Here is a 27,236-nt window from a genome sequence, read left to right on the forward strand (position 1 = left end):
GGAATAGCCTTGTCCAGGTGAGCCTGCAGGCCTGGGACCCGGCTGTGGTCTGTTTAGCTGGGAGGGGCCTGAGAAGTCGTCCCTCCAAGCTTCAGCTTTGGGACAGCCTCCGTCAGCCACTGTGAACCATAGGGACTCCCTCCCTCTTGTCTGAGGACTCTAAGGCCACTCGGCTGCCTATGGTTAGCTGTTTTAGTGCCACATTTCTTTTTTGTGGTTGTGCAAGGCTGAAGGCTGAAGGTGAAGGCTGAAGGCTGAAGAGACAAAGACCAAACACTTGGACTTTGAGGGTGTCCACAGCAGAAGGGGGAAGGCCAAGAGCAACAGTTATAATGGTGACTGACATTTACTGAGACCCGACAGGTGCTCGTTACTATGCCAGACGCTTTATTCGTCATCTCCTGTGATCCCCACAAGATCCCTGGGACAGCCTCTGTTATTAAGTCCACTTTATGGATGAGGAAACTGAGTTTGCTTGCCCAGGATCAGTCAGCGAGGAAGAGGCAGTGTGGGGTTATAAATGCAGGTCTGCCGGCCTCCCATGCCCCTGGTCTTAACCCTAGAGGCAAAAATCACTTCCATTTCCTTTCCGGGCTGCCTGCTTTTCCCAGCCTCTAGCTCACGTGGCACAGACTGCAAGCTTGCAAAAACTACCCCCTGAAATTTTGGAAGTGACGGTCTCAACGGTGCCTGCAGAAGAGTTGCCCACAGCCTATCTTCTGCACTCACCAAATTCTCAGGTCCTCTTATGACACCGGACAAACTCGACAAACCCTCCAGTTTTCAAGCAGCAGCTCTCTGTCACTTTAGTTATCAGATGCATTTTTATAAGAGTTAGCATGAGACACAGTTACCCTGCTTAGGCCTTTTGCGTGAGATCAGCCAGAAAAGGAGAGGTTTTTCTTTTTTTTTTTTTTCTTGGCTGGTATAGAGGGGTGATGGTTCACACTAAGAATGGGAATTAAGTATGACAAGCAATATTTCCGTTTGGAAAAGTGTGGAGTCTTAAGGCTCCTGAATTTTGAGCCTGGAAATGTCAATGCGGTGGTTGTAATGTAACACTTCAATTATGGTGCAGGGGGTAAGGAAGAAAGACTCTGAAACCTGCAAGCTTCTTTAGATCCACAGCCTGAGCCACAATTAAGGCTTCAGAAACACCAAAGGCAAGCCAATGAGTGTCATTTTTAACCAGTTTGAACATTTTACTACTTCCTAACATCAGAAGCACTCGGGCTAGAGAGCCTGCTTCTTGTCCTCAATAAAGTGATTAAGCTGAATGGGTGTTGGGGAGTATTATTAGGCTGAGAAGCGCTAAAAATAGAAATGCTCTGTTTTCTGAAAGCCACAGCAGGCCTGGAGAGACTGGCAGCCTGGAGGTGCCACTGAGGGGCCTGAAGAAGGGGAGGTAGGGTGGCAGTCCCCAAGGCCCCCGGGCTGAGATGGGGTGGTGGGTGTTGTGATGGGCTAGCTGGGCGGTGGGCCTCTTTCCCAGCTGACATCAAGAACAGAGTGACAGCCAGAGAAAGGAATGAAACTGGGTCATTTGCAGTGATGCGGATGGACCTAGCGTCTGTCATACAGAGTGAAGGAAGTCAGAAAGAGAAAAGCAAATATTGTTTATTATCTTTTATATATATATGTATGTATATATATATATATATGGAATCTAGAAAAATGGTGTTAGTTGCTCAGTCGTGTCTGACTCTCTGCAACCCCGTGGACTGTAGCCCGCCAGGCTCCTCTGTCCATGGGATTCTCCAGGCAAGGATACTGGAGTGGGCAGCCGTTCCTTAAGATTTGCAGGGCAGGAATAGCGAGTGGGCTTGTGGACACAGCGGTGGGGGAGGGAGGGGGGTTGCCCCGCAGAGTGCACTGACTTATGTACACTAGCGTGTGTAAAGCAGACAGCTAGTGAGAGTCTGCTCCGTAGCACAGGGAGCTCAGCGCGGTGCTCTGTGATGGCCTGGAGGAGTGGGGTGGGGGTGTGGGGGGGAGGCTCAAGGGGAGGGGATATATGTATGCATGCAGCTGGTTTGCTTCATTGTACAACAGAAACCAACACGGCCTTGTAAAGCGGTTATACTCTAATGAAAAATAGTAAGTGAAGAAAAATAGGAAGCTGTGGATTGGTCGCTTCTTGGCTTTGAAGGCCACCCTCACCCCCCATATATTTTTGTGTGTTAAAGTAACTGACAATGCTTGAGTCTAGGATGGACACCTTGACCTAAAATTTACGTATTTCAGCCCTGAACTAGTCGGATTTACCTGCTGCTGTGGTGAGGGGGTGGGAGGCAGTGGGGATGGGTGAGGAATCCAGTTTGGGCAGTGAGCAAAGGGCAGATTCTAAGGGTTGCTTGCAGGCAGAGCTGGGGAAGGGGAGAGACCACAGGGTGTCTGCTCTGTCAAGCTGGGATTAACCAGAATGCTCAGGGAAGGTGAAAGAAAGGGACTTCTTGGTTAACAGAAGGTCAGCCTAGAAAGCCTTGCTTGTTTTATTCTTTGTAGTTTACTGTCATTCATCAATGTGAGAGGCTTTTTTTTTTTTTTCCCTGCTTTAAATGAATACAGTTGACTTTCTTTCATGATAAAACATCTTGCTGGCTTAGAAGTCACAAGGAGAAGGCCCATGAAGGGATGTTCCCAACTGTGATTTCACTGGAAGTCAGTCTTAAAGATCGGCGGTACCTTTTCTTCTGTCAGGCCCTACACGTGTTCTTACCTTGAACTCACTTCTCCACGATTAGGTAGAAGGGTGGGGCTGGGAACATGCTGTCCACCTTCCAGGTGGAGAAACGGAGGCAGCGTCCCACAGCGGAGTCCACAGCAGGGCCAGATGAGTCCAGGCTGTGCCGTGGGCATGGTGCATCCCTGGACCCAGAGAGGAGAGCTGTTCTTCAGACACGAGGATATAAACTGGGGAGGTGGCCTCGGAGCTTGTGAGAAAGACCTCCCTCCAGGAATGAGCCAGAGTGTGGAGAACAGCAGAGGCCGAGAGCTCGCTGCCTCTGAGTGTCTCTTCTGCTCCCCTTGATGTGAACTTCTCACTAGCTAACCTTTTACATCACCAGAGACCCTGGAGGTTAGGTGGGTTTCCCATACTGCCACCCTGATTGAGTTTGTGTCTTTTTCTTTACACTTACTGTGAGACCTTGGGCCACAAACCTAAGCTTTTCAGCCTCAATTCTTTTTTTTTTAAAGTTAATTTATTTATTTTAATTGGAGTCAGCCTCAATTCTTACCTCTATAAGATGGGAAGAAGCTTAGAACTGATGGCAGAATTAAATGGTATGTGAACTAAGCTTTTCAGACCTCAATTTTCACCTCTATAAAATGGGGGTAATCTTAGAATTGATGGCAGAGTTAAATGCTCTATGGCATGTAAAGTAGTTAGTATGGTGTTTATCTTGTAATAAATATTCAATAATTGAGTTATCAGGGACTTCTCTGGTGATCCAGAGGTTAAGAATCTGCCTTGCAATGCAGCAGGTGGGAATTTGATCTGTGGTCAGGGAACTAAGATCCCACATTGGGGCAATTAAGCCTGAGCCCCAGTGAAAGATCCTGCATGCTGCAACTAAGACCCGATGCAGCCAAATAAATAAAATAAATCCATTAAAAGTAATAATGTTATCAGTATCCTTATTATTATTCTCAAGGCTGCAGCAGCACTGTTGCTTTTTTCGGCAGGGCAGCCCTTGCAGGAAGGACTCCTAGCATCCTGGGAAGGGAAGAGTTAGGGTGCAGTTGCCACGCGCCAGTTTCTGTTGCTGGGCGCCTTCACGTGCATCATCTCATCTGAACGTCCTACCAAGCTTGTGGCTTCGTTTCTGGCTGAGTGGTGCCCCTGGAGTTGTACACTTTCAGATTGTAGGATATGACAGGTGTATTATTAGTATTACTTCTTTAGCTGGTGAGGAAACCGAGGCTCTGGGAGGTTAAACGACTTCCACCCTTAGTGTAGCTGGTGGGCACCTGAGCTGAAATATGTCAATGTCAAAGCCAGGGATGGACTTGACAGTGGGTGAATCCTGCCCCTTCCTGGTAATCTGGCACGGTGTCTTCAGGGGCTGTGGCAGGGCGTCCTGGTGGGGCTCCCAGGAGGGGGGACGTTCCTGTCTGCTGGGCTTTCACAGGTCACAGCGAAGGGAATAGTCAACAGACGCTCATATTGCAGACCCCTGCCCACTGGTTTCTTAGAGAGTGCAGTGGTTATTACGCTGTGACAGCATTTGAAGTCCTCTGAAATGCTTTGTTCTTTGTAACTTGTCAGGATAGGATTACCTATGGGTGTTTTAGGCTTCCTCGGGGTCTCAGTGGTAAAGAATCCACCTGCCATGCAGGAGGCACAGTAGACGTGGGTTCGATCCCTGGGTCTGGAAGATTCCCCTGGAGGAGGGCATGGCCACTCCAGTGTTCTTGCCTGGAGAATCCCATGGACAGAGGAGCCTGGAGAGCTACAGTCCATGGGCTCGCAAAGAGTCAGACACGACTGAGCAACTGAACACACACACACACACACACACACACACACACACACACACAGGTATTTTAGCTTAAAAACAACTCATGCACGATTGGAGGTGGAATTGGAGAGAGATGCTGGTTGTAGGGAGAGAGCAGGAGAGTCTGAGAGGAGTGGGGATGAGGGCATTCCCTCTGTAGGGATCTCAAAGAGCTTTCAAGGTTGTGAGAGACCTTGGCGTACTTTGTAGTCAATGAGAAGTGAGGGAGGAAGGATCCTGCCAGGAGACAGGGAGGGCCAGAGTGCAGTCAGAGATGAGCAAGTCTGCCCTCCCTCTTCTCTGAAAGTACCTCAAGGGACAATTTAATTGGAGGGGGTATCAGGGGATGTTGGGGGCCTAGGGTGCTGACAACCATCAGCTTGTGATGTTGTGGGTAGGTGCGGTTTTGATTCTGGCTGTCTCCCCTGGAGTAGCCTGGTTTTGCCTTTCTCTATTGTTCAGGTGGCACTAGTGGTAAAGAACCTGCCTGCCAATGCGGGAGACACAGGAGATACAGGTTTGATCCCTGGGTTGGGAAGATCCCCTGGAGAAATAAATGTCAGCCCACTCTAGCATGCTTGCCTGGAGAATCCCATGGACAGCTGGCAGGCTACAGTCCATGGGGTCACAGAGTCGGATTGCCTGAACTGACTTAGCATGCATTGTCTAGGTAGTACTCATGCTTTCCCCCTGGGAGGTGGGTGGGGGTGGACCAACCCTGAGGGGGGTGGGGGTGGGGGCCCACCCCATGCTGGATTTCGGGTGCAGACCCCTGATGGGGAACTCCAGTAGAAGGAGCAGAGTGGGTGAAGCTGAGAGCAGGAGGCCAGAGGCTCAGACCACAAACAGGGCTTCGAGGCTGCTGCATGCCAGCAGAGCCCTCTGTCCTTTAGGAACCTCTTGTCTGAGAATCCCCGAGTGGGGACCAGGGAGGAAGATCCTTGCTGGTAACCAGGGGTTGGTTGAGGGGATGTCCAGTGAAATCATGGCAGAAGTGCCCCCCACCCCCAGAGTTTTTGTGGCCTTTCTACCTCATCCTTTACAAATACCAAGAGCACAGTGCCACCTCTTTTAAGCAGGACGAAGCCGTGGATACCTGAAAGCTTGAGTGTTCCCTGGAACTCGGGTCAGCCTCTGCCTCGGCCTCACTGGCTCAGCCCGGCTCTGCCTGGCTAATGATTCTCTCAGTGTCTGGACTGTCTGCCCCACTTTGCCTGTCGGATGGAGCAGAGTCTGCCCCTGGGGAAGGAATCCCCTGGTGGAATCAGGAAACCCAGCCCCAACTTGATCCAGCAGCCCTGTCCCATTGCCAAGGGTTGTGTAAGCATTTGGGCTCCTTTACAGCCACTTTAAGCCTCCTTTGCCCTGTTTTTCCAGCTGCTTCCCCAGAGACGCCCCTTCGTCTTTTCTTCTCCCTTGGGTCTCCACTTAAAACTAGTCATTTACAGATGGAAGGATGAAGTGATTCACCCATAGCTACACAGCTCAGACAGAGCCAGTTCACCTGCCTCATCCAAGGGTGCCCCTTCTCTCATCCCAAACAGCTGAAGAGCATGCATTCAAGGGCCCCAGAGAATGCAGTGTCTCTCCTTTCTGAGCCTCTTGCTCATCACAGGTGGGAACTTTGGGGCTAGAGTATTATGGACTGGAGTTCCTAAGACTCTGCCCAAAGGCTGGTCTCCTGGAGCTCATCAACTTGATGAAGTGAAACGATTCTGTAATCATAACTATCCAGGTACTTACTGTGTGCCTGGTACTTCATACAGGTTCTTATTCATGCTCTCTTATGAGGAGAGATAACCCCATTTTAAGGAGGGAAGTAAGGCCACAAAGTTGATGCCAGGCCCATACCGCCAATGAAGGGCAGAACCCCAGAACCGTATCTGGCCAGTGGCCACTGTAGGGCTGCACCTCGGGGAAATCTCTGAGTTGGCACGGCATGTCTGGAAGGAAGTCCGCTCTGTCACACCAGAGGCTGGTGTTCCCGTGGTAAGAGAGGTGTTGGTACCATTGCACCAATTCCCACTGTACCTTGATTAGCCAGACATGGAAGCTGCCCAGGAAAGAAAAGGGGTTAAAGGCAGTGGGAATGTGAATCCCCGTATCAGTGCCCTGAGATTTCAGTGACATTTGTATGTTGTTTTTACTGCAACAGATTTACCATCCCACTTGTATTTTACTTAAAGTAATTCACCTTAAATAGGTATGCACTCATCTCAGTAGGAGGCTGACAGTGCTATGACTGGCAGCTCGCCCCGCAGTGTGTAGGGACCAGGGTCTGGTGCAGAGAGCCCTTCGTCCTGGGACATGGGGGCATGGCTGGAAATGTGCATTGTTGGTTTCTGTGGGGGCTCATTAGGAGTGCATAATCATCGGTGTCATCCGCCTTTATCTTCCACTCCCCAGAGAAAGTCTCCTAGAGACTGGACCAGAGAGGGAGTCTCTTCTCCTTTGTTTCTTTTGTTCTTTGGTCTGGGGTGGTAAGAATATTTTAAATGTTATGAGATGTGTATTACATTCATTTGATGTCTGTGTGGGTCTCAGACATTGACACCAGGGGAAGGGGAGGAAGCAATGGTAATGATGAGGATGTTAACTTGACAACCAGCTTTTATTGAGCAATTACTGGATGCTGGGCATGGTGGTAAATACTTTACATATAGTATTTAAATGAGTCACCAGCCAACCCTGTGAAGTAGATACTCTGTGCCCAGTTTTACAGGTGAAAAAACAGGTCCAGAGAAGATAATTAGCTTACTTGGGGATGGTAGCTAGAAATGGTAGAACCCAGGACTTGAACGTGTGTGTGTGTTGATTCTAGAACGAGGGTTCTTCCCTGCTATGCTGCTGTGTATGTGTTATGTATTATGTGTTATGTGTTTCTACGGGCTGTGGACTGTGTTTCTAAGCCTATTGGGTTATCTGCTGGTGTTAAAAGTGGTAACAGAGGAGCTTTTCTAAGCCTCTCGGGGCTGAGAACTGGGTGATGGGGAAGAGGGACACGGTGTTTGGCACTTAGCAGTGCATTGATGGGAAATTGACATCTAGTGATCAGGAGAGCCTGCCGCCCAGAATCCCCGGTCATTCCGTGATCTCTGTCACCTGGCCAGGGAGTCTGTCCTGGTGACTTTCCGAGTCCTACCTTTGATTGAGGCCCAGTGTGATTAGTTCACCCTGCCACCCCCCCATCTTGTAAGCAGGGCCAGGCCCGGAGGACCTTTCCCCTACTTGGTTGTCACGGAGAGCTACCCTTGAACCATATTCTGAGCCAATCGATAGAGCTGGTTGTTTTCCGGGCAGCCCACATCTGCCCACCTGCTTTCCCTGTTCCCTCTCCCCTAAATCTGTGTATCTTACAGAGATGCTGGTTCTGTATCAGTTTTTGTTTTGTTGATAAAGGTGAAAGAGAGAGAGAGTGCGTGAGCGAGCTAGAGAGCGAGCGAGCGAGCGAGCAGGCTTTCCAGCTCCTCTTAGGGAGTACACATCTCCTTGAGTGAAGGAACACGCAGTGCTGGCCTTTGGAATTGGCAGGCAGTGTACTGTTCTCTGTCAGATAAGAGGCACTGTAAATAAAACTGTACACCATGGCCCGTTGTAAAATGCCCGGAGTCTGTACTCATTGTTCTGACAGCTTATGCTTTTTTTGGGTCTGCTGTTTTGGTACACTCTGTACTTCCTTATGTAAGCAGGCATGCATATCTCATCAGAACAGTCAAGATGTTTATTTTAAAATCTCAAGGAATTAAAAGAAAAAGGACGCAGTACTCAACATTAGATGCTGGCAAACGTTAGGTGTTTTTTTCAGTGGTTTCTCCTCCCCCTCCCCACCCCTCTTGTTAGCACGGGGGTGGGAGAGGTTTGGGAGACGAGGGATTTTGAAATTTTTTCCTTTTATCATTGGCTGGCGCCTTATTGGCTTCAGAGAGACTCCAGTCCACGTCTGATTGTTTGCAGCGCCTTCTCGTCCCCTTCCTTAGGTGCTTGGGACCCCCAACCCCTTTTCTGGGCAAGAAGGCGCTGTGCCTTGCCAAGGGGGAGCGGCCCGAGGGGGTGGCAGGAGAGGAGGGTGGCTGCGGGCAGCCTGCCTGACATGCTTCTACTGGATTTCAGCTCTGTTGTTGTTGGAATGCTGGGCATTGATAGAAAGCTTTATGGTTTTGAAAGTGCTTCTCTGGCATGTCTCTCCTTTGATTCCTGCGAGTCGGGGTGATCCTTCGCCCAGAGTGAAGTGGCTCCCACACACAGAGGCCTCAGACCGGCTCCAGCCTCCCTGTGGGCTGTGGCAACTGCCTCCTTTATTTTCAGCCAGTCTTAACGTGCTGTGAGCCCTCCTTCTTCCTGTGGCCCTTATTTCACTTTCTGGAGGCATCAGGGAAGAAGGGGAGAAGTCAGAATGGTCCGGTGGCTCCTCCCCACTACGTACCACCACCCCCCAAACTCCTGTTGGATCCTTGGTTCGGGAAGATCCCCTGGAGAAGGGAATGGCAACCCACTCCAGAATGCTTGCCTGGAGAATTCCATGGACAGAGGAGCCTGGCGGGCTACAATCTGTGGGACCCCAAAGAGTCGAACACGACTGAGGGGCTAACATAGCACCATTTCTCTCAGTTAAACTCAGCATCTGTACTGGGAGTGGGTTTGCTCAGCAGATATCTCCCAGCCTGTGGAGGGTCCACTCGGGCCAACCAGAGGCCTCCGAGTGGGCCGGAGGGAGGAGGGCTTGCTTGTTTGTTGCAGCGGAGTGAGTCCTGGGCAGCTGGATGGGGAGCAGAGGGCGGGCAGAGAAGAGGGACATCTTGCTCCAGGGGAAGCAGACAGCTCCACTTCCTAAGTTTCCCTTTCCTTCTCCTCCAGACTGCCTGAGTTCCAGGCAGAGACCGTGTCCTTGAGTTTTGAAAAAGGGACAGCAGACAACCCAGCACGTGTAGACCAAGGACTCTGCCACCCCCTAGGGGACGGCCTGGCAGCGCCCGGAGTGGCCAGTGCCCCCTTCACTGGCCAGTTCTGCAAACCGGGAGCCTGCCTGACGGTTTCTTTGTTTATGGGGCAATTAGTGAGCATGTCAGGTACTGTGGAGAGAATTGGGGATGGAGTAGAGTGGGGGTCCCCAGTGTTTTTGGCACCAGGGACCTGTATTTGGGGATGATTCAAGGGGGCGGGGAGCTGGTTTGGGGATGATTCGAGCAGATTACATTTACCATGCACTTTATTTTTGTTATTGTTACATCAGCTCCACCTCAGATCATCAAACGTTAGATCCCAGAGGTTGGGGACCCCTGGAGTAGAGGACAAGCCAGATGCCCGCCCTGCTGTCATGGAGCGTGCAGTCTGCTGGGGAGACAGAGAGAGCAAAGGAGTCCGGCAGGCAGCACAGGATCTGTGAATGGAGCTCCTCCGGCAGCGATGTAGAAGCTGCAGGGGTGTGTGGGGAAGGGGCAGGATACGGAGAGCTGTCAATACTGACATGTTGGTCCTCTGATAGATTGCTCTGCTCCCTCAACAAGACAATCCCTCACCCTTTAAATTAGCACGACAATGTGTGTGCGTGTGTGTGTGTGATTATAGTGAAATATGTCTTTACAAATGTGAGCTCACTTTACACAAGATAAATGGCCCCCAAATAGCTGTACATTGAATTTCAGTAAAATCAATCATACTTTGCACAAAGGAGTTCTTGAGAGGAGTCCTGGCCCCAAGCCCGCCTGGGCTGGTGGTCGCGTCACTGACCGGTTCTGTGGCTCTGCTCCGGCCCGTGGGGTCCAGCACTTTGCCCAGCTTCTCACAGCCCCTTTGGGACTGCTCTTGCTGTTCCCATTTTACAGAGGGAACGACAGTCTCACTGAGATTAGGCAACTCGCTGAGGGTCACAGCTGGTGATTCGCTTAGCTGGGATTTGAATTCTGGTCTGTCTGACACGAATCCTGCACTCCTAACCACATTCTGTTGTGCCCTTCCCACCCGCCAGGGTATAAAGAACATTAGTAATCTCCTGTCCGCAGAGTGCCTGGTGATTAACCAGAGATTTGTAGTCATTAACATCCATGATCTCCTTGGGTTCTCATAGCCTCAAGTGAGGCAGATGGATCCGCTCATTCCCATTTTACAGACGGAGATGCAGGTGTGTTGAGGTGTGATGAGGAGTGTGAGGCCCAGACGGGGCATGGCTGAGGCGGGCCTGGGACCGTTCTCCCCACTCTGGATCCTGCCATTCTCTCCTCTGGTTCACCCTGATCTGTAATGGCCAGGGAGGACAGCGAGGGTCTAGCCCCCTTGATCACCGTGTGGCTCTGCCTCTTTGCTACTGAATTCATCTTCCTGTGATCCAGACCCTACCTGTCCCTCCCCACTCTCTGACGCATGCCAGCCAGCCAGCCTCCTGGCTCTTCCTTTGTCTGGAATGGACTGTCTTAAAACTGTGGGCTCACCTCCTCGGATGTCAGCTCATCCCATAAAAACAGCCCCCGCCTTCTCTGGCCCTCTTCACGTATTTAGTTCTCTCTTTATGGCTTATTGCCACCTATTTTATATCTACTTGACTTTTAACAGTGTGCTTCCCCTCTTGAATATAAGCTCCTTGAGGGCCAGGATGTGTTCTTTTCTTCATGTGTTGTAATTCCCCCTCTTGGCATCTACTTAACAGACATCCAGAGAACATCCCCTTTGTGTAGGGAGGGGATGGCAGGGAATGTCTGTCCCTGAGCCGTGCCCTGCATAAGCCCCAAGAAATTTTTTTGGGGGGGTGTAAAAAATGCTGCTATATCCTTATATGCCCATTGTGTTCAATTGGCATGACCTTCCCCCCCCACCCCCTTGCCCTGATGCTTTATAAATGTGTTAGTGGCTGGGTGATGTCACCGTAATGCATTTTGGGAATGGCCATGTGGTTTATGCACACTTGAGTTGCTCTGAATGCAAGCCTGACATCAGACTGGAGGCAGCAGCAAACAACATATGCACAGTAAACAGGCAGAGACTGTCCTATTGATTAACAGATGAGGCCTCTATTATCGATCAAAGCCTGGCGAGGAAATTTATCACTTTTAATTTCAGGGCTGCCAAATATTTCTGCCTCTGAGCCAGCCATTACAGAGACAATTTAAAGGCACACGCCTCCTTGGGAGAGGGGGGCTCTCTGCCTCCCTCTACCCAGTTCTTGTGTCCTGTAACTGCCTGTCCTTGCTCCTGGGCTTGGGGTTTGCGGAGGGAGTCTGGGTGGGGATGGGGAGTACAGAGGCTTCGTGAGTGGAGGCAGCTGTGGGAGCCTATGTCCATGGTATCCACGTGGGAGGGGGTCATCACCCACAGTCACTGAGGATGGGGGACTTTCACACACTCAGCTCAGTGTTGTGACTTCAGCAAGGCAGGGGGTGGAGAGCGGAGGACTTTGAAGGCAGCCAGATGTGGTCAGGCCTGGGCCAAGCCGCTACCCTTGCTCAGATCACGTGTGCTGTAATCTGCTTTATCTTCATTTGGCTTCTGCAATGTCACACATCCGGCCCGTGATTGCCTACCTGGCCTCCCTGCTTCTCAGTCATTAAGGCAGATGCTCCTTCAGCCACATGGATGGCTGTTTTCTAAGAACCCTCATCACCGCAGCCCTTTGAAGCTGCAGCCTGAGTGGGCTCCTTGCCCAGAGGCAGAGCTCCAGCATCATGGCGATGGTAATGGTGGGCCCTCCCCTTTCTAGCCCCTGCTTGCCTCCTGAGGCCCTCCTTCCCTTCCTTCTTTAGGGACCCAGGAGGAGACCTCCCTGGTGGTCTAATAGTTAAGACACTCTACCTGTCCATTGCCGGGAGCACAGGTTCAGTCCCTGGTCAAGGAACTAAGATCACACATGCCATGTGGCATGGCCAACAAAACCTGTAAGTCCTTTAGGGAGCTATGAGAACTGGTCGGGTCAAAGAAGAAATTAGGGTTAAAATCCAGTTCCTTACAGGTCAGCAGAAATTCATTGCTAGCTGATGATTTGGAGCTGGGGGGAGTTTCTCACTATAAGCGGGGATGGTTTCCTCTGCCCTGAGTCTTCCCACCTCTGCCCTTTGAGGTACTTGCTGCATATCCAGTATGAATGGATGAAAAGTGGCCTGGCTGCCTCCAGGGTGGATGCACATGGTGACTGCTTTGCCATCAAGTTCCCTGGCTCTTTCTTAGAAGCTCTTGAAGCCGCTTACAGGTGCTTGGCCCTGGGACACCCTGCAGCTTGTAGGGGCACCCAGAGGGGATCATGGTATTCTCCCTGCCTCGAGGCAAAATTCTACTTCAGCCACTGAAGACAAATGACAATATTTATTTTTGAAACTCTTAAGGAAAAGCAATTTCATATTTTTCCTGGGGCACTTTATCATTCATTTATTTAGTCCGCTGTGTAATATTTATTGAGCCCCTAATAGAGTATATATCCTGCTCCTTATCAGGAATGTAGTCAAGATCATGCCCTAAATGTTTATTAGTATATAAGTCTATACTAGTATAACTTGTATTCTGAGTTCCTGCCCTTAGTGTGCTAAATACTCCAAGACAATTATAAGATGCTTGCTCCTTGGAAGAAAAGCTATGACAAACCTGGACAGTATATTAAAAAGCAGAAACATCACTTTGCTGATAGAGGTCCGTATAGTCAAAGCTATGGTTTTTCCAAGTCATGGACAAATGCGAGAGTTCATCCATGTGTGAGGACAAACTGTGAGGATCACAAAGAAGGGTGACCACCAAAGAATTGATGCTTTCTAACTGTGGTGCTGGAGAAGACTCTTAAGAGTCCGTTGAACTGCAAGGAGATCAAACCAGTCAATCCTAAAGGAAATCAATCCTGAATATTCATTGGAAGAATCGATGCTGAAGCTGAAGCTCTGATACTTTGGTCACCTGATGCCAGGAGTCGACTCTTTGGAAAAGACCCTGATGCTGGGAAAGATTGAGGGCAAGAGGAGAAGAGGGCAATGGAGGATGAGATGGTTGGATGACATCACCAACTCAATGGGCATGAGTTTGAGCAAACTGTAGGAGATAGTGAAGGACAGGGAAGCCTGGCGTGCTGCAGTTTATGGAGTGCAGAGTTGGACTTGACTTAGTGACTGAATAACAAAGATTTAAAAATTACTTAAAAGCAGTGAAACACCTGGAATAACAGGCAGATTTGGCCTTGGAGTACAGAATGAAGCAGGGCAAAGCCAAGAGAACTCCCTGGTCATAGCAAACACCCTCTTCCAACAACACAAGAGAAGACTGTACGCATGGACATCACCAGATGGTCAACACTGAAATCAGATTGATTATATTCTTTGCAGCCAAAGATGGAGAAGCTCTATACAGTCAGCAAAAAGAAGACTGGGAGCTGACTGTGGCTCAGATCATGAACCCCTTACTGCCAAATTCAGACTTAAATTGAAGAAAATAGGGAAAATCACTAGACCATTCAGGTATGACCTAAAGCAAATCCCTAATGATTATACAGTGGAAGTGAGAAATAGATTTAAGGGACTAGATCTGATAGAGTGCCTCATGAACTATGGACAGAGGTTCGTGACATTGTACGGGAGACAGGGATCAAGACCATCCCCAAGAAAAAGAAATGCAAGAAAGCAAACTGGCTGTCTGATACATACAAATAGCTATGAAAAGAAGAGAAGCGAAAAGCAAAGGAGAAAAGGAAAGATATTCCCATTTGAATGCAGAGTTCCAAAGAATAGCAAGGAGAGATAAGAAAGTCTTCCTCAGCGATCAATGCAAAGAAATAGAGGAAAACAATACAATGGGAAAGACTAGAGATCTCTTCAAGAAAATTAGAGATACCAAGGGAACATTTCATGCAAAGATGGGCCCAATAAGGGACAGAAATGGTATGGACCTAACAGAAGCAGAAGATATTAAGAAGAGGTGGCAAGAATACATAGAAATGTACAAAAAAGAATCTTCATGACCCAGATAATCACGATGGTGTGATCACTCACCTAGAGCCACACATCCTGGAATGTGAAGTCAAGTGGGCCTTATAGGAAGCATCACTATGAACAAAGCTAGTGGAGGTGATGGAATTCCAGTTAAGCTATTTCAAATCTTAAAAGATGATGCTGTGAAAGTGCTGCACTCAATCTGTCAGCAAATTTGGAAAAGTCAGCGATGGCCACAGGACCAGAAAAGGTCAGTTTTCATTCCAGTCCCAAAGAAAGGCAATGCCAAAGGATGTTGAAACTACTGCACAATTGCACTCATCTCACACGCTGGTAAAGTAATGCTAAACATTCTCCAAGCCAGGCTTCAGCAATACATGAACTGTGAACTTCCAGGTGTTAAAGCTGGTTTTAGAAAAGGCAGAGGAACCAGAGATCAAATTGCCAACATCCGCTGGATCATTGAAAAAGTAAGAGAGTTTCAGAAAAACATCTATTTCTGCTTTATTGACTATGCCAAAGTGTTTGACTGTGTGGATCACAACAGACTGTGGACAATTCTTCAGGAGATGGGAATACCAGACCACCTGACCTGCCTCTTGAGAAACCTATATGCAGATCAGGAAGCAGCAGTTAGAACTGGACATGGAACAACAGACTAGTTCCAGATAGGAAAAGGAGTACATCAAGGCTATATATTGTCACCCTACTTATTTAACTTATATGCAGAGTACATCATGAGAAACACTGGGCTGGAGGAAGCACAAGCTGTAATCAAGATTGCCGGGAGAAATATCAATAACCTCAGCGATGCAGATGACACCGCCTATATGTCAGAAAGTGAAGAAAAACTAAAGAGCCTTTTGATGAAAGTGAAAGAGGAGAGTGAAAAAGTTGGCTTAAAACTCAACATTCAGAAAACTAAGATCATGGCATCCGGTCCCATCACTTCATGGAAAATGGATGGGGAAACAGTGGCTGACTTTATTTTTCTGGGCTCCAAAATCACTGCAGATAGTGATTGCAGCCATGAAATTAAAAGATGCTTACTTCTTGGAAGGAAAGTTATGACCAACCTAGACAGCATATTAAAAAGCAGAGACATTACTTTGTCAAAAAAGATCTGTCTAGTCAAGGCTATGGTTTTTCCAGTGGTCATGTATGGATATGAGAGTTGGACTCTAAAGAAAGCTGAGTGCCAAGAATTGATGCTTTTGAACTGTGGTGTTGGAAAAGACTCTTGAGAGTCCCTTGGACTGCACGAAGATCCAGTCAGTCCATCCTAAAAGAGATCAGTCCTAGGTGTTCATTGGAAGGACTGATGGTAAAGCTGAAACTCCAATATTTTGGCCACCTGATATGAAGAGCTGACTCATTGGAAAAGACGCTGATGCTTGGAAAGATTGAGGGCAGGAGGAGACGGGGACGACAGAGGATGAGATGGTTGGATGGCATCACTGACTCAATGGAGTTTGGGTGGACTCCGGGAGTTGGTGATGGACAGGGAGGCCTGGTGTGCTGCGGCTCATGGGGTTGCAAAGAGTTGGACACGACTGAGCGACTGAACTGAAAAGCCGTGGAACATTTTTTTTTTTCTAACTATAATTTTACACAAAACTTTGAGGTATAAAAGGGATAGATTGGATTTTTTGTGGGGGGAGGAAGTCTAGAGCCCAGGTTCATATTCGTGAAGCATCTTTGCAGATGGACCCCTGGTGAGGCTGAAGGGTACGGGGAGGAAGAGGAAAGGCTCTAAAGTCAGGCTGCCTGCGTTTGAGTCCACCTCTGCAGTTAGCCATTGTGTGACAATGAAGAAGCTACTTAACCTCTCTGAACTTGAGTTGAATCATCCGCTAAATGGGGGTAGTCACACTGTGTCCTTTAAAAGCTTGTTAGGATTAAATGAAATGATACATGCTAAATACACAGGCCTTACGCCTGGCATAAGCTATGTTGTTGTTTAGTTGCTTAAATTGTGTGTGACTCTTGCAACCCCATGAACTGTAGCCCACCAGGAAATCTGATGTGTTTTGCAAACAGCACTGGAGTGCTTTCTTCTATAAATATGTGAAAGAAATAGTTGTGCCTCTTATGGGACTCGAATACAAAACTAAAACACAGGCACACTTACAGAAGTGCTCAGGCTTGTCGAAAGGAACAAAGCGCAGAGCAGATAGCAGATTGGAAAGGGCAGAGCCGCGAGGGGCCGGCGTGTTTGGCACATGTGCGCTTTGGTCTTGGAAATGGACTAGGACTGGAATGGACAGGAATGAGGAGGGGTGTTGCTCGGTCACCGTGACCCAGGAGAGCCGAGCGGCTCCCAGAGAGGGCTGGCAAGGACAGTTCCCAATGGAGTTGGACAGCTGACCGGGTGAGGTGATGGAACACCTTGAAGCCAAGTAGAGGAGTTTAGTGAAAGTTGCTCAGTCGTGTCCTACTCTTTGCGACTCCATGGACCGCACAGTCCATGGAATTCTCCAGGCCAGAATATTGGAGTGGGTAACTGTTCCTTCTCCAGGGGATCTTCCCAACTCAGGGATCCAACCCAGGTCTGCCACATTGCAGGCAGATTGTTCACCAGCTGAGCCACCAGGGACGCCCAAGGAGGAGTTTAGAGTCAGTGCAAATTGTGAGCTGTTGTATATTTTTGAGCGAGGAAGTGTGAGGAATCAGGAACCTGCCTCTGTTGGGTGGATCAAAGGGTCGCTGGTGGTGTGGGAGTCCTCCTCGAGTCATCCAGTGTTCTGGGCACGACCCACAAGGGCCTCGGTAGGGGCAGTGGTTATCAACACGCGGGGGGCAAGATGCATCTAGAAGACATTTGGAGGGAAACCTGCTAAAGCTTGTGACGGGTGCCCCCTAGACGAAGTAACAGAGCCCCAAAGCCATGAGCAAGTGGTAGAAAGTCATCGTCACATTGTGGCACTGTTATTTTGATGCTTGTAAAACTGCTTCCAAAAAAGCTGATCCAATTGAATTGTACTGAACTGATTTTGTTTATTCCACAGATATGTACAGTCATTCATTCCCACTGGGTGTTAGGCAGATACAACTGTGCATGCGTGACATACTTCCTCCTCGGGGAGCTGGAGACAGGTCCACAGGCATTTAGGAGAGAGCCTGGTGAGACCGCGACCTGGAACAAACAGGATGCCATGGGAGCATTGGAGAGGGGCCCCCTCACCAGACCCGGGGCAAGAGTGGGAGCCGAGGCGTGATGATGATGTCCTGTGGGGCCGTGGAGCCGGGTGGACTGTCAGAGCCAGAGGCGGTACAGAAGGATGCTCAAAGAGCTCACAGTGAGGAAGTGCCGGGCTCCTCCAGGGGCCCAGAGCCTCTCAGGAGGGCTGGAGACCAGGGAACGAGACCGAGGAGCGAGGGAAGAAACAGGAGAGAGAAGCGCAGGAAGGGCTTTGTGAGTTACCCTGTGGACTGTGGACCTTATTCTGAAGGAGAGTCATCCAGACATTTTAAATGGTCAGCTGCAGGTGGTGCCTAGGGGTTAGGCAGTTAAATATTTTTATGTTTATTTTTTGGTAGATGTGGTATGGTTTGACGTTTTAAAAATACCTACATTTATTGATTTATTTGGCTGCTCCAGGTCTTAGTTGGAGACCTTTGAACTTCTTTGAGACATTCTAACTCTTAGTTGTGGCTTGTGGGATCTCGTTCCTTGACCAGGGATTGAACCCCAGCACCCTGCTTTGGAAGCATCGAGCCTTAGACACTGGACCACCAGGAAAGTCTCGACAGTTTGGTTTTAGACACACAGAAAGTGAAAGTGTTAGTTGCTCAGATGTGTCCCACTCTTTGCAGTCCCACAGACTGTAGCCTGCCAGTCTCCTCTGTCTGTGAGATTTCCCAGGCAAGAATCCTGGAGTGAGTTGCCATTTCCTTCTCCAGGGGATCTTCCTTACCCAGGGATGGAACCTGGGTCTCCTGTATTGCAGGCAGATTCTTTACCATCTGAGCCCCCAAGCAAGCCCCTAGGCATACTCAGGGAATTTTCCAGGTAATGATGTGTCAGCAGTTTCTTTTTTCCCATAAAGTATAGTCTGAGCAGCAGGGCACGTTTCCCCTCACAGAATCAGGGACTCCTTTCCATCCCTCACTGGGTGCCAGCCCCTCAGGATCCCCCTTCTTCTTGCACATCTCTCCCGGATCCCTTCGCTGTTTGTTATGGCTGTTCTGGTTCTGTTCCCTCTTCCGTCTGGGAGAGCCCTCGGTGGGGGCATTTGGGAGCTCACTTGGGGGGTGGTCACATCTTGGAGGTGGGTCCAGGCTGGCTCTGGGGCCGTGGGTTATCCCTGACTTGAGATCCTCACAGGTGTTCAGCCCCTTCCCCCAGGGTCCACCTGCAGGATTTTAGCCCAGGACGCCTTTTCCTAATGCAGTGTCACTCAGTAACTGCCTCCACTTTCTTTCAGCGGGTGCCAAAGCCTTTGTCTGCGATCAGTGTGGCGCCCAGTTCTCGAAGGAGGAAGCCCTGGAGACACACAGGCAGACCCATACTGGTGAGTGAGTGACCCCATCCTCCAGGTCCTCCATTGTGACGGCGCATGGATGTGAGTATCTTGCCCTTGTTTCCCTGGGGAGCTGTGAGTGTGGTGGTTTGTGCCATGTTCAGCTACCCTTGCTTGTGGAGCTGGCTGGGCAGGAACTTATAAGTGTGACTTTGCCCCGGAAGAACAGCTGCCCTGCATCAGGCCAAGGCCTCTGTCTCTAATAGGCCACTTGGAGCCCATCTCCATGGAGACGCTGGTACTTTCAGAGGCTTTAGAAAGGCAGTGATGTTGTCTAACTCTGAAGCCCTCTTGCGGCCCAGTGGGCTGGCCCTCTGTCTGCAAGAGTCTAGTCATTGTCTGAAAGAAAGCAGTCTGTCCACAGGCGTGCATCTGAGCAGTACTATCCAACGGTGATATTGCCGTGATTTCAAACCATTGATTTCATAGCAGCAGCGTCGTCTCGTCATGGTACTTGGCGTCATCCTCATCATTGTAGCTCATGCTTGCTGAACGTTCATGACGTGCCAGGCCCTGCTCTCGGTGCTTTACCTGATCTTGTTTAGCCAATCTTTCCATTACTCTGTAAAGTAGAAAGCTACTCCCGTGTCCTTGATAGGGAGACCGAGATTCGAAGGAGGGTAAGTGACTTGCTGAAGTGAACAGTGGGGACAGGAATGGTACAGGTTTGATCCTGACATGACACTGCCATTTACTGTCTGTGGAGCCATGAAACAGTTACTTCAGCTCTCTTAATTTGAGTTTCTTCACCTGTTGGAAAAGTAGGGTAATACCAGTATCTACCTTGTAATATAGATTTGTTGGGGGGATTAAATAAGATATTTTATTTGGAGTGTTTAGGAGAATGCTTGGCTCATAATAAGCATTCAATAAATAGTAGTAGATGCATATAATTTAATAAATATTTATTGAGTTCCTGTAATATGCTGGGCACTGTTGGGGTCTTTAAGGTCTAGTAACATATGAGACAGATAGCATTCTTCATGGAGATTCCAATAAGGCGATAGGATAGGCAAATGATTGTGTAGTATAACGCCAGGCATTATACTCACATGAGCGAGAAAAAATATAGCAGGATAAGGGAGGAAAGTGGTGTTTTAGATCAAATGGTCAGTCTTCTCTGAGAAGGTGACATCTAAGCCCAGTCCTAAAGTTGGAAAGTGAGTTAGTTACTTAAAGGTTTCAGGGAAGAAGGTCTGAGTAAAGAGAGCAAACACTTGTAACACTCCTGCATGTGGGGTGAATTTGACGGGTTCGTGGAAGAGCAGTGTGGTGGTAGGGGGCAGGCAGTGAGGTACAGAGAGTGGTGGGAGATGAGGTCAGAAGTCAGGTGGGTCTCTCAGTCCTGGCACGAATTTGGATTTTATTCTGCTTGTGCCGAGAGTCCGTTGTGGGGGGGTGGGGATAAAATATTTGCAAATCATACGTTTGGTTAGAAACCTTCGATTTGAAAATATAAGGAACTCTTAGGACTCTAATAAAAATACAAATAACCAAAGCAAAAACTGTGCAGAGGATCTGACTGAATAGACATGTCTCCAAAATAAACAAATAGTCATTGAGCACATGAAAAGATGCTTGACATCATTAGCCATTGGGGAACTACAAATCAAAATCACAATGAGATACTAAATGCTTTACACCCACCAAGATGTAGCTTAATAAAAATGCAGGCAATGAGAAGTGTTGTTGAGATTGTGGAAAAATCAGAACCCTCATACACTGCTGGTGAGAGTGTAAAATGGTGCAGCCACTTTGGAAAACAGGCAGTTCCTCAAAAGGTAACAGATACTGTGACCCAGCAATTCCACTCCTGCATATATGAAAACATATATCTACACAAAAACTTTCACATAAGTGTTCATAACAGCATCTTTATAATAGCCAAAAAGGTAGAGATAACTCAGTGTCCACCGACTGATGAAGGGATACACAAAAGGTAGTTTATCCAGTGGATTAGTTTATGCAATGGAGTATTACTTATCTATAAAAAGGAATGAAATGCTGGTACATTCTATAACATTTTAAAGACGAATCCTAAAAACATTATGCTCAGTGGAAGGATCCGGTCACAAAGGCCACGTGTTGTATGGTTCTACTTATATGAAACATCCAGAATGGGCAAATCTCTAGACAGAAAGTAAATTAGTAAGGGGCTAGGAGATTTGGGGGGAAATGGTAAATGCTAATGGGTACAGAGTTTCTTTTTGGGGTGATTAAAATGTTCTAAAATTGACTGTGGTGATGGTTGCGCATCTCTGAGTACATTAAAAAGTACTGACTTTGTCCTTGAAAAGTGTGAATGGTGTATCATATGGTATATGAATTATGACTCAGTAAACTACATATACATACACACACACACCTATGCAGACAAACATTTATAGAAAATGGGCAAAGCTGTCCTTTGGAGGGTGTTGAATGGAGGATGACATGACTTGATTTATGGGTTTAAAATATCACCCCAGTTCCTGTGTTGATAATTAACTGCAGGAGTGTTTGTTACCAATTGGTATGCAAGGAAAACCACTCTGACAGTAGATTAAAGCCACAGTGTGTTAACATATCAGACATTTCTGTAGGTGACTGTGCTCAGCTGAGCAGCTTTCACTTGGGGTCTCTCACGTGGTCGCGTGGGGTGGTGTGTGGGCCTGGGTGTCCACGATGGTGCCCTCCCTCTCGTCTCTGCCTCCCGGTCCTCCTCACGGTGGCCTCTCTCTCCAGCAGAGCAGCCTGCACCTCTCACTCAGGGCTCCAAGAGTCAGGAAGCAGAAACTGCCAGCTTTCTTAAAAGCTAGGCTGGAAACACGTAGCCACCGTATTTCATTGCAGGCACAGGTCAACCCCAGATTCAAAGGATGGAAGAGTAGATTCCCTCTCTTAGTGGAGATGGACACAGGGGGAAGAACTGGTGGCAGCCCTCTGTGGAGACAAGCCCCTGAGCTGCTACAGGGGCCGGAAGGGCAGAAGGAAGACCAGTCAGCTGCTGCTGCTGTTTGTGATCACCATCAGTATTTTCTCATCTTCCTGCCCCTCAAAATCAGCCTCTGCACGTGGAAGGCATATGTCATAGCCCTGGTATCATGCACTCTGGGCTGGTGTTGCCCTGACCTGTGGCATTAAGCAGAACTTTCTCAGTGAGCTGCCATCCCAATCAGTGTCTCCCTGGCCCAGTTCTAGAGAAGGGCACTTGGCCAGAAGATTTTGCCCAGGATCCCAGAGCTGGTTTCCTTAAAAGCCAGGGAAGGACGCATGTCTCCCAGGCTCCTGGCCGTTTTTTGTTGCCTCTGGACCGCACATGTAACTGAGAATCCTGCTCTGAGAATTCCAGTCGGGGGCTGAGGACACCGAACTCTGAGCCAGCTTTGCAAAGCAGCTTAATTCTGTCCGTCCAGATTAAATTTGCAGCAGCAGGGAGCAAGCTGCCCTCACTGCCAGGGCCAGGGCAACAGACCGAGTCCCTGCCGGGTGAGCAGATGGGGATATCGTTCACAGACAGGACCCCACACACTTATTGAGCACCTTCTGTGTGCCTGGCACCCACCGGGGATACGGCAGTGAGCAACACAGATGTGCTCCCTGTATTGTTTTTCAGGCATCTTTAGTGAGATGTAATTCACATCCTGGTCACATGTTTAAAGGATCCACTTCTGTAGTTTTTGATATATTAGTGTATTTTTAAGACTGTCATAAAAGATACATAAATGTGCCATTTTAACTTTAAAGTATATAATTCAGTGGTGTAAATGACAATGCAACCTGTTTTTAGAGTTTGGTATTGATTGGGCTTTGAAAACCAGGAGGTGTCTTAGGACCAATGTCCTTCCCGGATTTATTACGTTAGTGAGGACTTGAAAGTGATCAACATTTTTCAGAAGAGAATATTAGTTCCAAGTACTTTGGCCACCTGATGCAAAGGGTCAATTCATTGGAAAAGACCCTGATGCTGGGAAAAGACTAAGGGCAGGAGGAGAAGGGGGCGACAGAGGATGAGATTGATTGGATGGCATCATCACCTCAATGGACATGAGTTTGAGCAAACTCTGGGAGATAGTGGAGGACAGGGAAGCCTGGTGCATCAGACATGACTGAGAGACTGAACAGTGATTGGCAAGAACCTGAAGTTTGAGTCAGAAGCTGAGGAGGGGGTGGGGTCTAACTTCGCTGTCTAGCAGGTGGATAACCTTGTTCCTCGTCCTTTCTGCCCTTCAAATCTCCTCACCTGCAAAGGGGGGTAGTGCCCATCCTTCCTGTAGCAGAGGTGGAGCCCGGCGCCTTCAGACCTGTTTGGGGGCAGGGGACAGTACTGTGGAGCAGGCATTGGGAATCTTAGATCCCTGACCGAGGATCAAGCCTGTGCCCCTTACATTAGAAGTAAGTCTTAACCACTGGAGTCTTAACCCTCAGACTGACTTCTGCTTTATCTCCGAGTTGAATCCAAATTGTGCAGAAGAGACCAGAGTGGATGCTTTAAGAAGGGCTCCCTTCCCACCTGGCTGTGAGCGAGGGGCAAGTTCCCTTGCCATGAGAAGCGTTTGGCCCCTCCTGGTATTGGGCAGGCTGTCCTCGGCTGGGGAGAGAGGTGGTGGTGGCCGTATCATCAGCTTCAGGTTGGCAACGAGGCAGTTCTGACAGGCAAAGCTGTGTAATCACCTATAGAACCTGCAGAACCCAGATGGGTTCTCAGACTTCCCGAATAATCAATGAAAAAATACAACATGACATCTAGATGCCATCTCTATTCTAAGAAAGGGGGCCTCTGAGGAAGAGAGAGGCCTGGTTATAAGGAATGCTGAAAGTGATGCTAAAGCTGTTGGACTGGGGAAGGCCGGGGGCGCGGGATACCAGATATCCTTTAAGAGAGTGGCCAGGAAAGCAGGGAGGAAGCTCTGAGAAGGAAGAGACCCTGGGAGAGTAAATTCATGGTATTGTCATCTCATGTTTCCGATACCTACATTTATCAAACACTTTCTTCCACTGTACCCATTTCACAGATGAGACCATGGAGGCCTAGAAGCCCAGCACAAGGAAGTGAAGAGCTGGCACTTGACCCAACTCTGACTTCGGTGCTCTTTCTACCAATCCCCAGCCGCCTGCTCATTGACTTACTATTGTCCATGCGTATGTGGCTGGACGGTTTAGGGAGAGCTTGTATAGCTCATGGCCGTGTCCTGGGCAGAGCTCTTTTGGATCCCTGTGACCTATTTAAGCATCCTCAATACCCTGATGACCATGTGCCCCTCAGGAGACGGTATACAATATCCCTGAAATAGATAGGGTCTGAGAGTTCCATGTCCAAAGCCGCCCCACCACATGAGGAATTCACAGAGCTGATGTGTAGCATGGCATTGGATGGGTGATCGGGGTGCTTCTCAGATAGTCTTGACATTACAGAATGAATTTAGTAAAAAGTATTTCCAATCCCATTTTCGCCAAACAAACATCATCGGCGGGTCTCACCCTTTCAGGGCCTCCACTTACCCTGGAGGACTTCTGTCCCCGTGGGTGCGACCTTCCTTATCCCCTCCCTCCAGGGTCTTGGCGGGCTTCAGCTGGTGCTCAGGGACAACACATTTATGGTTGGGCTGGGCGCAGGCTTCGTTGTCAGACTTCAGTTTTCTGTTTTGCTACAGCTAAGACTTTGAGGAGATAAACAGAGATCACTTTACACCTTTTATATTATGACAAATACATATTGCAAAACACTGCTGCTTCCAAAATGTTTGGGTTGCAGAGCAGTCAGGAATTAACAGCTCTGCAGCTCCCCAAGATGCCTGTACTTCATTTACACATCAGAATTTTTTTTACACTGTTCAGTAAAATAAAAAGCGAGAAAACACACATACAAGCACGTACACACACGCGCCCAGCACACCACTTGGGTTCTATATCAGGAATGTCTTAAATTAGTAAGTAGTTCTTTAAAAGTCCAGATAAATTGATAAATACCATTAATGGCTTAATTTATACTCCGGGTTTGAAATTTGACACACGGACAGTATCTTGGCTCAGGAAACACAAGTGGTTTTGTGCCAGAGGTTTTAATGACCGATCAGTAATATAAATTGCTGCATCACTGAACAGAAATAGCTTCCCTGTGTCATTTGATCTGGAAACTTCTCTGGCCAGGCAGCAGTTAATAAATTTAAAAATAATTACCCTCTTCATTCAAAGTCAAACTAATTAGGAGTGGGTTTTACAAATCATAATGTTGTCCGAGCCACTGTACATCCTCATTTGGGACGTGAACAGGCCTGGGGGCAACAGATGGGATCGGGTGGCATTAATTAGAGGGCAGGGGAGATAGCTCAGCTGCTGAGCTGAGGGCGAGGGGGCTGGGGCAGTCTGCAGCAGGCCCTGTGGGGGAGGGGGGACATCTCAGTGCAGCAGCCTTGGAATTGAGCTGAAGGAACCTTCAGCTCTTTTAATCCATATGTAGGAGACTCAGAGGCTTCACAGGTGGCATTAGTTGTAAAGAACCTGCCTGCCAACACAGGAGACACAAGAGATGCAACTTCGATCCCTGGGTCGAGAAGATTGCCTGGAGGAGGGCACGGCAACCCACTCCAGTACTTGCCTGAAAAATCCCATGGACAGAGGAGCCTGGCAGGCTGCAGTCCATAGGGTCACACAGAGTCGGACACGACTGAAGTGACTTAACACGTTGGCATGTAGGGAACTCAGAACAGTTCCCTGTGTGCGATCTGAACATAAGAGAGACGGGGCCAGTGCTAGTGTTTGGGGGCCAGGCCAGAGACCCTGTGAGAACCCCCACAGCAGGAAAAGCAGATGTGCAAATGGCTACTTGGGGAGGATGACCTCTCGAGGGCTTTATTCACCAGGCAAGTTGGGGCCCTGATAGCACGGTTCAGGTTTGTCTTGCAGGTTTCAAGAAAGCGGGACCCTTGGAACCCAGTCTTGAGTGTGACGTTCAGGGTATTCAGAGCACTTGGGATCTGGTGTCAGACTGTCTAGATTCAAGTCCTATCTAGTCCCATCACTCCCATGTTTTATGAGCTTGGGCAGTTTGCTTAAGTTTCCCTAAGCCCATTTCCTCCTTGGTAAAGTGACAGCAATGATGCTGTCGTACAAGGGATGTTGTGAGGATTTAATTTGATGATCCATGGAAAGCACTCAGCATAGGCCTTGCATGGAGTAAGCGCTCAGTCAGTGGCGATGGTGGTTACTAACACTGCACCATCATGGTCTTTGCCATGCCCTTGGAGGGCATCCTTTCCCCTGACTAGGTAGGTGAGAGGGGAAGGGGCAGGTAATGGTAAGAAAGGAATAAGAATGGGGTACAGCTGCTTTGCCGAGCTGATGGGATCTCTGAGGATCCCTGATGTGTCCTTTGGCCAAGAGGATGTTTCCAGTGTACCTGTAGAGCCAACAGCCCCTGCTGTCCGTGCAGCGGGGAGAGGTGAGGGCAGAATGAAGTTGTGCATGTGGAACCGCCTCTCAGAGCAGATTTCATGGATTTTATTTAAGGCCCTAGTTCCTAGAATGCCCGAAGCTTCCCGGGGGGGACTGCCGTCTTCTGATGTTTAAACCAATGACATATCCAACTAGGCTGGACAGGCTACAGAACTGGGGTTAGCACAGAGCAAGGTCTTGTGTTCCCCCTTCCAGGAGCTTGAGTCCCCCGCTGGTGTCCTGGCCCATGTCTGTTACCATTAGGAACTTGGGTATTCTGGAAATATAAGTCAGACCTGTGTCATCCCACTTTATGCCCTCGTAGTGCCCTGGTAAGGAAAAGAGACAGATACTAGATGTCTAAAGTCATTCCTGAGCTTAGGAGTTCTGGGGCTAGGAAGTTTCATAGATGCCTTAGAGCCCAGGACACTCGATCTCCAGACTTGTTGCAAAGCAATTCCACTCTGTCCTCCAGCCCACGCCCTGCCCCACGAGGTCAGCCAGGTGAGTGACTTGTGTTCGCTACACATCAGAGTAGCCTGTGCAGCTGATTTGTCTCATCCTTCCTTCCTTCATTCATTTATCCCCTAAGTTTTAAAGTACCTACTGTGTGCAAGGGGTGGGCCCTGCCTTCCTGAAGGCTACAGTGTGTTGTGGAGGAAATGAACAAGTCGGGTGAATTTGCTTTGGTTGCAGATAATATGGTCTTCCCAGGTGGCGCTAGTGGTAAAACAGACTAATAACAACAACAAAAAAAACCCTGCCTGCCAATGCAGGAGACATAGGAGATGCGGGTTCAACCCCTGGCTCAGGAACATCCCCTGGAGGAGGGCATGACAACCCACTCCAGTACCCTTGCCTGGAGAATCCCATGGACAGAGGAGCCTGGCAGACTACAGTCCATGAGG

At 48.7% G+C, this 27,236-nt stretch overlaps 1 protein-coding gene across 2 annotated transcripts in view; it reads left to right on the forward strand.

Annotated features, from left to right (window-relative positions):
• Positions 1 to 27,236, forward strand: part of ZBTB16 (zinc finger and BTB domain containing 16) — a 199,740-nt gene that overhangs the window by 112,036 nt on the left and 60,468 nt on the right. For both annotated transcript variants that reach the window (XM_061144951.1, XM_061144960.1), the window contains exon 4: positions 18,820 to 18,906. In XM_061144951.1, coding sequence (XP_061000934.1) covers positions 18,820 to 18,906 — 87 coding nt within the window. The remainder of the gene's footprint in view (positions 1 to 18,819; positions 18,907 to 27,236) is intronic.

This window comes from Dama dama, chromosome 1, assembly GCF_033118175.1.
Source record: "Dama dama isolate Ldn47 chromosome 1, ASM3311817v1, whole genome shotgun sequence".
Lineage (NCBI taxonomy): Eukaryota > Metazoa > Chordata > Mammalia > Artiodactyla > Cervidae > Dama > Dama dama.